At 39.3% G+C, this 15,450-nt stretch overlaps 1 protein-coding gene and 1 pseudogene across 1 annotated transcript; both read right to left on the bottom strand.

Moving 5' to 3' along the window:
• Nucleotides 1-210: 210 nt before the first annotated feature.
• PABPC4L (poly(A) binding protein cytoplasmic 4 like) lies at nt 211-4,568 on the bottom strand. The gene has a single exon (XM_006727162.3). It carries the CDS (start codon nt 3,865-3,867, stop codon nt 2,755-2,757), a length of 1,113 nt encoding a protein of 370 aa, XP_006727225.1. The 5' UTR covers nt 3,868-4,568; the 3' UTR covers nt 211-2,754.
• Nucleotides 4,569-6,579: 2,011 nt separating this feature from the next.
• Nucleotides 6,580-6,735, bottom strand: LOC115940088 (U4 spliceosomal RNA; annotated as a pseudogene).
• Between the last annotated feature and the right edge of the window lie 8,715 nt (nt 6,736-15,450).

Raw genomic sequence — 15,450 nt, 5'->3', positions numbered from 1 at the left:
TTCAAAGGCCCAATGTATTCAAGTTGGCATATGAGTCTCACATAGATTCTTACAGGAGGTAGGTATTTACCAAACATATTAATAAAACTTGAAAAGCAAGATAATTTTAAGAGATTTACTACAACTGTGGATAAGATACTTCACAGACAAAAGTTTTGCTTAGAAATTATTGAGAAAGAAAACTCTGAAAGTAGTAGAAGACGATACAGATTAATTGTGCGTGTGTGTGCATTTGAGTTGTTCAAAGTGTTTTGAATCATAACATCAAAACCTTCTAAGTAAAAGACTGAAATTTCTGAGTTTAACTTTGGAATGACCCTCAAAACTATAAACAAAGTGAGAATATTGGGGAAAAAAGTCTAAACTTTTGTTCTTAATACGTAAAGAAATGTAACAAATCCGTACAAATAAAAACAACCCAAAAGGAAAACAGATGAAGATCATGAAACATTAATTCATAAATATGAAAACACAGATGGCCAACAAACACAAGAAATGGTATTTAACTTTTGTAGTAATAAAAAAAAAAAGTAACCATGAAATATTTTGCTTTATGTATCATTTTGAATTGGCTAACAACTTAAACAAAATAATCTCTTGTTCTTGGAGTATATGGAAATGGGCAGCCCTCCACACAGAAAATGGAAATGGAAATGGCACAAGTTTTCTGGAGAGCATTTGGGCAATATTTATCAAAATTATTTTTAAAACTACTGCCCTTTTAAACATTAATTCCAATGAATTATACATTTTCTTAAGAAAATAACTGGATATATCAGCATACATAAATTTGCAAGGATGTTTATCTCCAAGTTGTTTATGACAGAAGGAAAAAAGGGGAGGGTAGGAAACAATCTAACAACCTTTATCCATATCAAGAGGAAATTCATTATATTATAGTACAAACATTGAAGGAATAAAAGTCATTAAAATTATAATGCAAATAATTATTTGTGGATATGGAAATTGATATGGCATATTATAAAATTAAAAAAGTAATTTGTAATAAGGTTATAATGATTCTATTTTTGTTAAATTATGTGTATATGTATAAAAAAATTGGGAGGATATGCAACAAATTTTAACAGAAGATTTGTCTGCATAATAGTATTATATGTTGCTGTAAGTTTTTCATTGTCCATAATTTTTTCATTGTCTAAAAGAGACTTTTAATTTAGAAAATGTGCCATGAATAAACATATAGTCTATACAAAAATAAACAGAAACAGATTTTCTCATTCTTTCATAGCTAAAGTATTGCCAAAGAAAATCTTTTAATATATCTTTTGTACTGGTAATATAAGAAACAGAAGACTTTAATATATGGTTACAGGAAACCTCTAAGCAGAGTAAAAAAAAATAAGATTAAAATAAAATAAAATAAAATAGCAACAACAAGAACAGCAAAGCTATTCTCCAGACACCTTTGGTAAAACAGAATTTTAAAAGTAATTATTTAAGTGTAAATGAATAATTCTTGTCTCTGTTTCCAAGGTGGATTTCAAATAGCATATAGTAAAAATCAATATAATAAAACCCTTTTTAAAAAAGTATAAAGCAAAGCTGACTAATATAGATCAAGGGTAGGAGAGAGAGGGAGGTCTGGAATGGGACTAAAATATTATTCTAGAAAACAGGCAAATTGATGTAATTTCAATTTATCAGAAAATTAGTGAGCTTCTGATAAATTGAGGCTAAAACTGAATCTTAATGGGTTATGTATCGCTCGTGTTCTAATAAAAAGAGATATGAGTTCATAAAAATAAAGAAACATACTTTTCTGAACCCTGAGATAATATCATTACATCGAACAATATAAAATAGAGATTGAAAAAGAATTGTTAAACAGAATTTCTATATTCTCTATATATGACTTTTATAATATTGGTGTCTGGTAAAAACTTAAGTCATAATACTAACTTGTATAGGTATGAAGAGAATTAAGACCAAGCCAACTTTTTGTCATCTTATTGATAAAAGTTTATAACTTAAAGAATGTAGAAGTTAAGGTTTTACTATTCAAGTCCCAGTTTTGATAACTAGCAAGCACATAAATTATATATAGTCTACCAATGGAAAGAATAGCAAAATATCCTACAAATCAGGTTTGTAGGCAACATTAAAAACCTCCATCATTAATTTCAGCCATCAAAAAAACAATCACGTCAGGATACAAATTCAAAAGAAATTCAACTATTTCCTAGTACTTTAAACATTAATTCAAAATGAAATTAGATTTATACTAGCAATTCTTAAATCTTTGGTTTCTTTAAAAAGCTTAGAGGAGAAATTAGAAAATTTCTGTTTGTAAAAATAAATTACTTTGTGATCCTTAGGTATAAGAACTATTTTTAGCATATTTTCATAGAAGAAATTAAAGCTAGCAATATTATTAAAATAAGAAAGAAAATATGAAATAAACTCAAATAATTACCTCACTTCAGATGGTTCAAAATGTAATAAAAATATATCTAATTATACTTATTGCTTTGAATACTAAATAAAAAACAGAGAAATATGTAACATTGTAATTAGAAGATGTGCCTCTGTAAAATGAATCAAGCTTCCAAGATTCATTTATTTTTCCACACAAGAAAAAATAGCTTTGTATACAAAACCTTTTATCACAAAGTTTACTAAACTAAGCGGCCATCAGCTGGGATTTGAAATTTTCTGAGGATAATTCAAAGGCAGAGATCACTATCATTCGCACGCCTGCTGCAAACACTGGCTGGTGCAGTAAGTTTTTCTCTCCTAGGGCCTCTGGGCCAGGGCAACGTAGAGTGGCTTGGAGCCCAAGATTCGGCCATTCATCTCAGCCATTGCTTTAGTGGCCTCCTCAGGAGAGGAGAAGCAGATCAAGCCAAACCCTTTGCTTCGCCCTTCTTCCCGCATTATCTTGACTCTGCTAATTGACCCAAACGAAGAAAATTCCCTCCACAGTTTTTCATCATCAATGGTATCATCGAGGTTCTTAATATAGAGCTTCATGCCCTGGCATCTCCGAAATCTTTCCTGTTTCAGCTGCTCAAACATTTGCTTTAACTCCGCCTGCCGCTCTGATTTCTTTTGCGCCCGGCCTACAAAAAGCAGCTGTCCGTTTATGTCCTTTCCATTCATTTCTTCAACAGCCTTTTTGGCAGCCTCATGGCTATCAAAACTCACAAAGCCAAAGCCTTTGGATTTCCCACTGGAATCTGTCATCACCTTAACACTCAGGGTTTTGCCATATTTACTAAAAGCTTCCTTCAGTCTCTCATCATCCATGTCATCTCCAAAGTTTTTGATGTAAACATTGGTGAATTCATTGACCTTGTTTTGGAGCTCGGCTTCCCGATCTTTACGGTTCTTGAATCTGCCAACAAACAGCCTGCAGTCCTTAAGCAGGGCCCCATTCATCTCCTCGATGGCCCTGTCGGCCGCGATCTGGTTCTGGAAGTGCACAAATGCATAGCCCCTAGAGCCTTGATCATCACTCATCACCTTGGAGGATAGGATCTTCCCAAAAGCTGAAAAATGTTCATAAAGGGTTTTGTTATCAATAGATTTGTCCAGATTCTTGATGAACACGTTCCCAATGCCAGATTTCCTTAAGTAGGCATCACGTTGAGACCACATGAGACGGATGGGTTTGCCTTTTATCATGTCAAAGTTCATTGTGTCCAGGGCCTTCTGGGCATCAGCCAGCTTCAGAAAGTTCACGTAGGCATAGCCCAGAGAGCGGCGGGTGACCAGGTCCCTGCAGATGCGGATGGACAGCACAGGCCCCACAGTGCTGAACTTTTTGAACAGCAGGTCCTCCGTGACATCTGCATTGAGATCACCCACATACAGGGATGCCTGGCGGTACTTGGCTGCTACATTCATCTCTTTGCTCCTCCCCACCGTGAGCCTGTCCCTAACAGCTCTTGGAACGATTCCAGCAGGAAGGTGACCAGGGCACGGTCTGGGCCGGGCTTTGCGTGATGGTCTCAGGGCTTAGAGGCCGAGAGGTGGGGTTCAGCGTCAGCTCCGCCAGGTTAGGGCAACAGCTGATCCAAAAGCTCCCCGCCCCCGCGAGCAACCAATTCCGCTCTAATTGTATGATGGCCGCAGAATTCTGAAATCTCAGAGAAAGGCTAGTAAGGCAAGACGTTCCTTCCCCACCAATCTGTGAGAAATCCTCAAGTGGTGGGCTGGCCCTCCATCGGAGCGTTCTCTATAGACACTCTGGTTGCTGGTTTCTGAATAAAAATAGGCCTCTCTCAGGCTAGTGTAAAGTTACCGCCGCCGGGGGAAGAACTCCACAAGTGGCGTTGGAGGCGGCTGCTCCGGCCGCGCCGTGTGGGCGGAGGGCGCAGGGCCCCGGCGAGACCCGAACCCGCCCGGGGCCGAGTTGTGCAAGCGCAGCCGCCGAGGCGCGGCCGGGGCCAACGCGGGCTGCGGGCGCGCTGACAAACCCCGGCCACTCTCGGCGCGGCCGGCCCCGCGCGGCGCCTGAGAATGGGCGGGTGGGGGGAGGGGAAGCGGACCGACCGACGGACGCGGCCCAGCAGGCTGCGGCCGAGCTGGGGCTGGGGGCTCACCCGGGCTGCGGCCGGCGGGGGGGCGGGCTGGCGGCTGGCGGGAAACCCGGAACTCGCGCGCTGAACTTCCCGCGCACCCGCTGCCAAGTGGGATGTTTTCTTTTTAATATTTTTGGAGAATGTTTTTCTTCCCCCCGCCCCTCTCATACATTTCCCACCTCCCTCAGACAGTTACGCTGAGAAGCAGGAGGCGGTGACTTGGGTGGAGAAAGGCTGACTAGGGGAGTGGCCCTAATAAACCCACCCGCCCGCAGGGCTTTGCACAGGTCTCACTGAAGGATCTTTTCCAAACGTGGATCAGGGCTTGTCACTTCCTTGCTTATGATCCTCCAATGGCTTCCTTTGAGTCGTGGATGAGGCCCAACAGCCTCACCTTGTGCTACAAAGTTTTGCAGTATTCCTGCCAAGTTCCAGCCTCAACTTGCTGCTTGGTTCCCCTTACTAAAATCCATGACAGGGGCGCCCGGGTGGCTCAGTCGTTAAGCGTCTGCCTTTGGCTGGGGTCATGGTCCCAGGGTCCTGGGATCCAGCCCCGCATCGGGCTCCGTGCTCGCAGGAAGCCTGCTTCTCCCTCTCCCACTCCCCCTGCTTGTGTTCCCTCTCTCGCTGTGTCTCTCTCTGTCAAATAAATAAATAAAATCTTAAAAAAAATAAAATAAATAAAATAAAATAAAATCCATGACAGACACACTCGTTTGTTTGTTTTTTTCAGGGCCACCTTTACAAAAATGTGCTTCTCAGAAATCAGTTTAAATACTCTTTCCAAATAGAAGTTTTCCCTAAGTAACTTAGGAAAGTTTAGATTTCCCTCTTAGAAACTCACACTACCCTTGTAATTCCATGACAGTAGGGGGCCATGCCCATTTTATTTCTAGGCCTAACCCAGGGACTTTCAGAAATGGGTTGCTCAATATTTATTCAATTTATTGATTGTGGAATAGATGTGGTATTTAACCTGAGGCTGTTTTTCATGCCCAGAGACATGAAGATAGTGCCCTTACCTCAGAGAATATTGTTAAGAATTAAATGAATTAATAGATTTGGAAATGTCTAACACAGTACCTGACAGTCCTAGGTTTTCAGTAATAACGGTTTTATTTCCCCCAGCATTAAATAAATTCCTTAACATCATTCTCATAAAACCTTCAAACATGTATCATAACTCATCTTAAGGATTGTTACCCGCCAGATGGAACTGGGTGGATCAGTTTATATAAGGCTAATTTAGTGCTTTTCAAACTTTAATGGAGATAGGAATCACCTGGAGATCTTGTGTGAAAGCAGATTCTGATTCAGAAACTTGGAATGGACTGGAAATTCCATTTCTAAAAAGCTCCTGAGTGATGCAAAATCTGTTGCTCTGTGAACTACACTAAATAACAAGACTTAAAGCTAAATTAGTGAGTCCCCATAGTGGCTTTTTTTCTAATGTAAGAACCGGAAAAAACATATTTCTCCTTCGTAATATAGTGATACTCTAGCAATTAGTAATACGTAAAAAAACAAAAACAAAAACAAAACCCTAAAACCGGAGCATGATTTTCATTATAAAATCCAAATTTCTTTTAACATACGTAAAATTGAGTAAGGGGGCCATGATTCCTCCCAAATTAATCCTGATTAATGGCTTCCGTTCGTGAAATTTATTGTTATGTGTTGCTCCTGTAAAATCATTAGTTCAAATAAATAATCTTTTCTTCAACCATATCTTCAAGGCTTCAATTTAAAAAAAGAAGAAAGATGGGCACCTGGGTGGCCCCGTCAATCAAGCAACTGCCTTTGGCTCGGGTCACGATCCCAGCATCCTGGGATCAAGTCCCGAATCGGGCTCGCTGCTCGGAGGGGAGTCTGCTTCCTCTCCCTCTACCCCTCCCCCCTGCTCATCCTCTCTCTCTCTCTCTTTCTCAAATAAGTAAAACCTTTAAGAGAATAAGAAATTAAAAAAAAAAAAAAAATACAAAAGGAAGAAAGACCAGTCATGTAGTTAGTAGATACAGCAATGGATATCAGTAAATTTCCAGCGCATGCTTTAAAAATTCAGACACTACTTTGGCATTGTTTAAAGTAAATCAAGTTGTCATCATACTCAATATTATCAATTTTTTTTAATTAGCAATAATCGCGCCTCAGATAAACCTCATTGGCTATGATACTGCCACTGCACAAAGCTTATCAATTTTTTTTTAGAAAAAAGTTTCTAACTCTATTTTTCCTGAGAATTTTATCTCAAGACTTTTATTTCTAGGAAAAATGCCTAAGATCACATTAGGTCTTTGTACAATAGTAATTCAGGTATAGCAAGATACCAAAATATTTCAATAACTCATGGTTTTTTTTCAGTTTACCTTATGTGATCTTCACTCAACGTATTGTGAAGAATGAGGAAGAGTTTCCAAATTCAGAATTTAGTACTATATTTTTTGTCTCTAATCAACCTATGTGCAATAGGTACAAACCTTAATCTGTTAAATTACCACCAGTCATGCTCCTTTCTGTCTATTCTACTCATTATACTGTTTTTATTTTTATATTTTAACAATGCAAGTGTTATTAAGCATCTATGATTCTTCCCTCTCTTTAATTCTCTAAATCTCATCTTTTTCTTTTGTCAGTTGTGTTCATTCACTAATTTCTTAATTTGGGTCATCTTTCCATTTATCCTGTTTTCCCATTCCAGTTGCACTGTCTTTGCCTCATTTCCTTTTGTGTTATTGCATGAGTTTTATTCATTCGTCTTCTTTTGCCTATATGCCAGTGTGTCTATGTGCCAGTCTGCCTATGTGTCAGTCCACCTTGCATTTTGCTGCCAGAATTAATTTTGCTAACATTTCTTCCATAAGATTTTAGTGAAAAATAACAAATGGCTTCCAAAACTTGCAAAATCAGTCCCATCATGGGTACATGTATCTTCTGTCAAGCTAGTCCTTCATCTGTTGTATATGCACATGCCGTTCTTTGATTATCCAAATTCTGTTTTCCTTCAGCTCCATTTGTGCCAACATTTTTTTCTCTCAATAGGCCAGCTGACTGGCACTGATTACTTTCTAAAACAATTTATTTAACATATCCATGGTATATATGAAATTAATTTTGGCATGAGTTCATTGGCTTTGATGAACCTTGACTTAAAATTGATTATCACCTATGATATTGTCGTATGCTTTCCTTAGCTCATTGTTACAGCTACGTATATTGCTGACTTGAATGTCTTCTTAATTCCTCAACTACTCTGAACGTATTTCAATTAAGGGCCACTATTTTGCCTCATTTCGAAGTAAGTTGTAATTCTGCTTACCTTATGTTTCTTTCAGCTCATTGTCCCTTCAGTGTACAGATTTATTATGTGGGTGGCTCACAGAATTAAATGGGAATAAAGGGCTGCTTCGCTTAAATGACAGGAAAACTGTCTGTGTTTCTATTCACTGATATTGATGTCAATGCCGGCCATTTCTTACTTTGATATTTATTTTGGAGAAATTAATAAATAGCCACTTTGAGTATGAAAATGCATTTTAAAATAAAAACATGTTGTACTAATTAGACCAAAGTAGTTTCTGACATCGACTTGAATCATTGCTCCGATGTAGTCAGTTATTAATAAAATTTTTCTTATTTTGATCAAAATGATCTTTAGTGTCTTAATTGAAAGTAATTACATGAATAAAACTTCCTTTTATTATACTTTGAAAGTGCTGTGTTTACTATTTACTCTAAAATGTATGGTCTCTTTCAGATTATTTAGGTTCAATTTCATTTGACAATTATGGTGTCTTTTCAGTTTTAATTCCTTTCTGATATTTTTTTACCCAAATGTAGTGTTAGCTTCTTTAGCACGAGGAATGTGATTTACATATCAGAGTTAGCCTTCTCCATATGGGCATGTCAAAAGGTCACACACAATAAGTAATGTCTGATTATTAGTAGATCTTGATCAAAAGTTCAGTTCAATCCAAAATATCATTAACTAGTAAAAATATCAGGCGTCATTGCAATAAAACTGAATAAGACAACATTTTTCCACAAAAGTCTCACAGCTCTTAAGGAAAAAAAAATTAAAACAGTGTAAAATCAATAATCTGAAATAAGTAAGATAGAAATGTAGCACAAGAGATATTTGAATAATTCTCTCTATGAAGGTTAAAAAAGACTTTGCAGAAAAGATGGTGCTAAAGAAGATTTGGGTGTTTTTTTTGTGAACTCCAGGAAAATTTAGGGATAAGTTAGTAGCAACCGGTATCCAGTTAATATTGCTGGAATACAAAGTGTGAAGAAGGAAGTGGCAGGGATTGAGGCAAGAGAAGACAAGAGGCAATAAGCCAGAGTGCCTCACATGCTAGGCTATGATACAGAGTTCATTCTAAATGAGAACTATTGGAATAACTGATCGAAATGACATGTTTATACTGCATTTCAGGAAGGTAATGTGAAGATAATATGAAAGTCATGGAGTCACGGAAACAGGAAGCAGGAATAATGTAAAGATGAATAATCATGAACAACTTTGCATATGAAAATGCATTTTAAAATAAAAATCTCTTATACTAATTAGACCGAAGTACTTTCTGAAGTCTTCTTGAATCATTGCCTGAGGCAGCTGACCACTAGTAGAGTAGTTCTAGAAACTGAGAATATGGTGGCTATTAAGACAAAACTGGTGGTGAAAAACATTTAAAGTCGTAATCTGACTGCCCTCAGATGGGTCCCCAAAGCCCTTTAATTTTGTCACTGTGCCTTCCCTCCTTCACTTGTACCTTCTCTCTTTGCTCCAGAACTCTGACTTCATCTTACATTTGTCCCACATTGCCAAAGCCTGGAAAACTGTTCACCCTGCATTCTCAGATTCTTCAGAGTTCCTCTCTACAAAGCAATCAGACTTCTCTATCATCAGTGCTGATCACTTCTCATAACACCAATCCGTTGTATCATTATGCCAAAATCTTCTCAACGTCACCAGGGTTTAAAGTTAAGGAAGAACAGAGGGAGTGAAAGGGTCAGAAAATACCCTTTGGTTCACTCTCTTTTCTTAATGGAACACATGTGCCATTGCAAAAGGGAGACTTTTGTGCTTTAACCTTGATGCAGAGAGGGATTGAAGGCTACTATCTTACTCTTCATATTGGGGAAGATCTAGCATCTTCCATAGAGATGTTCATGTCATTATTGGTCATTCACACAGGGATGACTTTCTGACACCTATTGTGGGGAACTGTCATCTACTTTGGAAAGACATCTTTCCTGCTCATCATTCTAGTCTTTACTCATCTACACTGCAGCCTTAGAATTAGTCAGTCAAATTCCTACCTAGAAAACAGTGTCCCAGTTTCCATGAGTTTAAACTCAAAGATCTCTGCATTAAGATCTATGGAAGTCGGGTGCCTGGGTGGCTCAGTCATTAAGCGTCTGCCTTCGGCTCAGGTCATGATCCCAGGGTCCTGGGATCGAGCCCCGCATCGGGCTCCCTGCTCGGCGGGAAGCCTGCTTCTCCCTCCCCCACTCCCCCTGCTTGTGTTCACTCTCTCGCTGTGTCTCTCTGTCAAATAAATAAATAAAATCTTAAAAAAAAAAAATAAGATCTATGGAAGTCAGTGCAGTAGAAGAAATGGTACAGGATTGACAGGGTCCCTAGGAATTGATCTTTAGGTATTAATGACTTCCTTCTAATTCTCCTTTACTTCTTCATTCATATGCCTGAAGGGGTGCCTTATTGAGTAATGTGAGCAGGCTATTACCGGTTTAGAGTGGATAATTATCATCCCCCCCTGCCCTGTGCCAGGTCTATTTCTGTAATTGGGTAAAAACATTTTATGATGCAACAACTTTTCTGCCTGGTCACAGTTTCCGGCTGCAACTGGCAAACTCAAATACTCAAAAAAGTCTTTGAGTTATAAAGTCCCTTTCCTGCAGTTTGCTAGCTTCTGTTTTCAAAGCAAAATCTTTTCCTCAGGTAGCAATTCCTGCGATCTTACCTAGGTGTGTTACTGTATTTGCTGATACTTGCTGTTATGTCAAACCGTCAGAACTAATCAACTGGCTTAGGAACTGTCCTATTTAGTTACTCGCTGTGTGATATCCTCCTTAACAATCCCATTACCACATATATAACTCAAGCAGACTCGTTTGGTATTTTTTATTTTCTGTCACTGCCCCCCAATGCACACAGACAGCACACCCACCACCACCATCTCTAAAATGTAAATTCCATGAAGGCGAAAATTGTGTCTTAGACACCACCATATCCTCAATGCCTAGAATAAGAGCTAGCATGCAATAAGTTCTCAAAGCATATGTTTTGAGCGTTGGTAGAAATTATTATTCATAGATCTCTTACATTTCTGCACACCTTATCAATAAAGGCCCTACAATTTTTTTTTTATCTTTTTTTTTTTTTTCAAAGATTTTATTTATTTATTTGACAGAGAAAGACACAGCGAGAGAGGGCACACAAACGGGGAGTGGGAGAGGGAGAAGCAGACTCCCTGCCGAGCAGGGAGCCCGATGCGGGACTCGATCCCGGGACTCCAGGATCATGACCTGAGCCGAAGGCAGTCGCTTAACCAACTGAGCCACCCAGGCGCCCCAAGGCCCTACAATTTAAATGATGTTTCAAACAGCTTTGAAAGATAGAGATAGTGTTTCTCTCTGAAGCAAAGTGCAGGTTTATTCACAGCCTAGCAAGATAGAGATACTGTCTCTCTTTGGAGCACAGAACAAGCATGCTTCCTCTCCATTATAAAATATTCAGGTTTACTAAGCACTGGGTTACTCTCCTCTTAGGAAACCGACTGTGGGTGCCTGTGTAAGCCGGATGTTCACAAAACACCATATGGGACTTTGGGCTTGCAGAACTGTTACACACACACACACACACACACACACACATGCACACCCCACTACTATGTTTGCTACTGTTATTACTATGAATAATAAAGTCTTTGTCTCTCACCCAGGAGCATTGTTTATTTTACCAGTATCCATGAAACTATGGCAAGTTAAACTTGTGGCTTACAAGTAAAGGTGGAAGCTCAGACTTTTCATAGTTCTTGACAGTTTAAGTGATGAGGATGGAATACTGACATAGCCATAGCTTTATGGAAAGGAAGGTTAAGGGCCTCACAAGTAAGCTAATGGGATTTGAGGGAAGTCTATGAGATTCAGCAGCAAAAAACATTGGCCAAATAATATCATCTATATTGGACAAAAAAATGGCTCTTCAGTTCCTTGGCTGTTAATCAGGAAGAACTGGGCAGGTTGCTTCAGGGTAATATAGGGAAATAGATATAAAGGCAGCTGCCCCAATGTTGCCCTGGCTGTTAACTTCTTGGGGAGGCGATTTCCTCACTAATCTGGGAGTCAGCCTTGGGCCCATCCCTTTGAAACCACTAATACTAAAATTAATCCAGGGTTGGCACATTGTTCTGACATTTTTTGGACAACAGTTGCAGAAACTTGTGCCTCAGCTGAATGTGAAAAGAAGGAAATGCATGTGCACTGTAGGCATTAACAAGAAAATCAATAGAACTTTGGCTGATTCTCATGGTGGATGAGGATGGGTGGAATATGTAAGGCTTGTTAAGGGAGAATGGCAACAGCCTGCCATCTCCTGCCTCAGCTGCTCTTGGAGTCTATTATACCAACCTCAGATTCATTTGAAGATAAGAGTAAAGGGTCTCCAGATTTGTGTTTCTTTGTTTCTTGGCAGGTACTAACTACTAGAAAGCAGCTTTGGCCCACCAGATTTTCCTGAGACAGAAGAACTCTTGTGGGAAACTACAGATGAATAATTGACCGGTATTCATGCTCTTACTGTCCTGATGGGATTTGAGGAAGGTGAGCCGCTGAAGAATAAATCACTGATTAAATTAAATGTATACAAAATCTTACAGTAAACCCCTTTCTACTCTTCTGGAAAAGTGCGCTAGTTCCTATATTAAAACAAGGTGAAGACTTAAGAAATATTATTTTAACAATGGAGCAACAAATACCTCAGAATTGTTCCTTTAAAGGAGCTACTACTCTATTAGGCAAGCCCAAATTGGCTAAAGCACACAAACCCAGCAGCCCCAACTGCAAGTGGCTGTTAAATAAGTCTCCCCCAAGACTGAAAGAGATGGTGTCAGTCATTAAGAACATACTGCCTGTTAAAGATCTTTGAGCAGGCTAAAAATACTGGAAATTCATTTAGCTGAATCCCAACCTACTATCACACCACTTGAACCTGATAATAAGTGGGAAGCTTTATTTTATGGCAAGGTGCAGCTTTCCTTATTTGCAAACCCTGATCCTTTCTCCACCTCTACCCCCCACCTCAATCACTTTAATGAGAAAGATAATTGGTGAGTGGCCCAAGTCTCCCTGTCCCCAGAGGGAAACCAGATACCAAGCAGAACCATTCAAGCATGTTGAGGTATTTTAGGGGAAGGGAGAAAGTCAAATTTCAATGGCTTTGTTGGATATTGATGCCCAAATCACAATCCTATCTGTTTCCTTGGAAGGAGGGAGTGAGGGCCCCAACCCAACTGATGGGTTTGGGCATTATTCATAGTAGGGAAGAAAAGATGAATGTACCCTGTGGATCATTTAGGACAGCAAAATATACTGTTTCTGTTGATTTTACACCTGGATTTATATTAGTAACTTAGGTGCTAGGTGGACATTCCTATAAATTTGGCAGATTAAAGACAATCCTCTTTTGGAGCATTGAACTTTGGACATAAATAGCTGTTCCTTATTGAAACATCTGGGTCCCTCCTATTAATGTCCATGTTAAGGGTCATTCACTCATGAGATTGACAGCAATCAAGCAGATGCTTGAACTCTTAATTCTCAGATTGCTGCCAGTGTTGTCTGAGTCCATCATTATATTTTATATTTCATGTCTATGTTTCTGAAGTGAGAAAGGTCACGCTGCTTTGAGTTCTGCCCACTCCTGGATACCTCAATTGGGGTTACCCCCTCTTGGAGCAGTACACATACCACTGACACACTTATCAGGTTATAGTGCTACCGTTCAAGTTCAGTCTTCACCATTGTACCTGCACCATTGTAGCCTCTGAAGTTAAAATTTCATATGTTTGTGGGGTTTTTTTTATACCAAGAATAGTTACAGCTTGACAACGGAATACGTTTTTTCAAAAAGCCACTAAGCAATATGCTGATATTCATGATATTCAATAGATTTTTCATATCCTGCACTACCCACAGATACCTAGTAGATAGACAATTAGAATGTCCTTCCCAAAAATCAACTCAAAATGATTCTGACTCTACTTTCTTCAACTCCTCTTGGTCCAGATTTTCAGTCAGAGATTTTAATCACTGAATATGGCCGTCCACAGCAGTGATCATCTCATTTGGCCACTTCCTGAGTAATGATCAGGATCAAAGCTGTGGATTTTTTTGACCTATTATGAATAGGTGGCATTCTACTTTGTCCATTTGTGACCATGCTGGTGTTTCCTTTCCCTAATGTCATCACCAGGCTGGACCAGTTAATATACCCTCCAAGTAGTAGCCTGGCCAAAAGGAGTTCAAGGATTCAAACTCTCTTCTAATGCAGCGACCTGGATATCTTTCTTAGACTGGCATATTTCTAGACCATAAGAATAGTGACCATTTAACAGTTGTACACTATACTACTACTACTAGTGTCCAGCAGTACAGTACTTGCCACGTCCCTTTATTGTGGACCATGCCAACCAAAATAGGGAATATTTGCTCTCAGTTACCTGGCCTTTATGGATGAAAGGTCTGGGTACAAGCAAAAGATGATTCAGTATTGGGTGAAGTTATAGATGCAGAAATGGGACACAGCAATTTTGTGGCAAAAAGACGGAGAGCACCAATCTGTGTACCCAGGGAATATTTCAGACCCCAGGAGGTATGGTGAAGGGAGGAACATCAATGATCTCTGTCCTTCAGAATCATACCAGACACTTGCTCATGAAGAAAAAACATGCTTGTGTGCTGCTACCAACCTGTGGAGAGCACTTTAAATTTAATTGACTACTTTATCTTCCATCCCCTTTCACATAGCTCTGACCTTGATTCAAATGCCATTACCCTGAAACTCATTGTAAAGATCATTGAAAACAGCAAGAGATCATCTTGGCTCTTTCACTTCCTGTCAACATCTCAGCTGTTTTCCCTTCTCCTTTTTCCATTACTGTTATTCAGTCATTCCATGCAGAAGATGAATTCCACCCAGATGTTGGCACAGACTGAAAAAATAGGTTGGACTGGTGCTTGCCAGACTGTTCCTCGGAAACAAAAGAAAACAAAACAAATAAACAAACAAACAAAAATGTTTATTTGAACTAGGAATGCTAAGATGCACCAGCTAGAGAGGAGGACACATCAGAGGCACTACTGACCCCACTGATGTAAGGCACAAAAAACTATAATGACACTTTCTTTCTAGGGGCATTATGTGGGACTGTGAGATTGTACTTCTGTTTATTTATTTTTTTAAAAGACTTTATTTATTTATTTGAGAGAGAATGAGAGAGAGAGAGAGTGAGAGAGAGAGCACATGAGGGGGAGGGGTCAGAGGGAGAAGCAGACTCCCTGCTGAGCAGGGAGCCCGATGCGGGACTCGATCCTGGGACCCTAGGATCATGACCTGAGCCGAAGGCAGTCTTTTAACCAACTGAGCCACCCAGGCGCCCTGTACTTCTGTTTATTCTTTCTTTATTTTTTATTATTTTTTGTACTTCTGTTTAGAAGCTTGGCATTCACTTGCCTCTCCCCTGAAAACATGGTAGCTTTCACCTTAGAAATGGCCATAAGAGACAGTCAGGTGTTTAAGGAAATACCATCTGTACGTCATGTAGCTGTCAAAGGCTGTAGAGAGTTCTCCAAAATGAGGAAATTCGTGGACAATCTTTTC

This window comes from Leptonychotes weddellii, chromosome 2, assembly GCF_054177405.1.
Source record: "Leptonychotes weddellii isolate Sample4059 chromosome 2, ASM5417740v2, whole genome shotgun sequence".
Classification (NCBI taxonomy): domain Eukaryota; kingdom Metazoa; phylum Chordata; class Mammalia; order Carnivora; family Phocidae; genus Leptonychotes; species Leptonychotes weddellii.
This window is presented reverse-complemented; position numbering and strand designations above follow the sequence as displayed.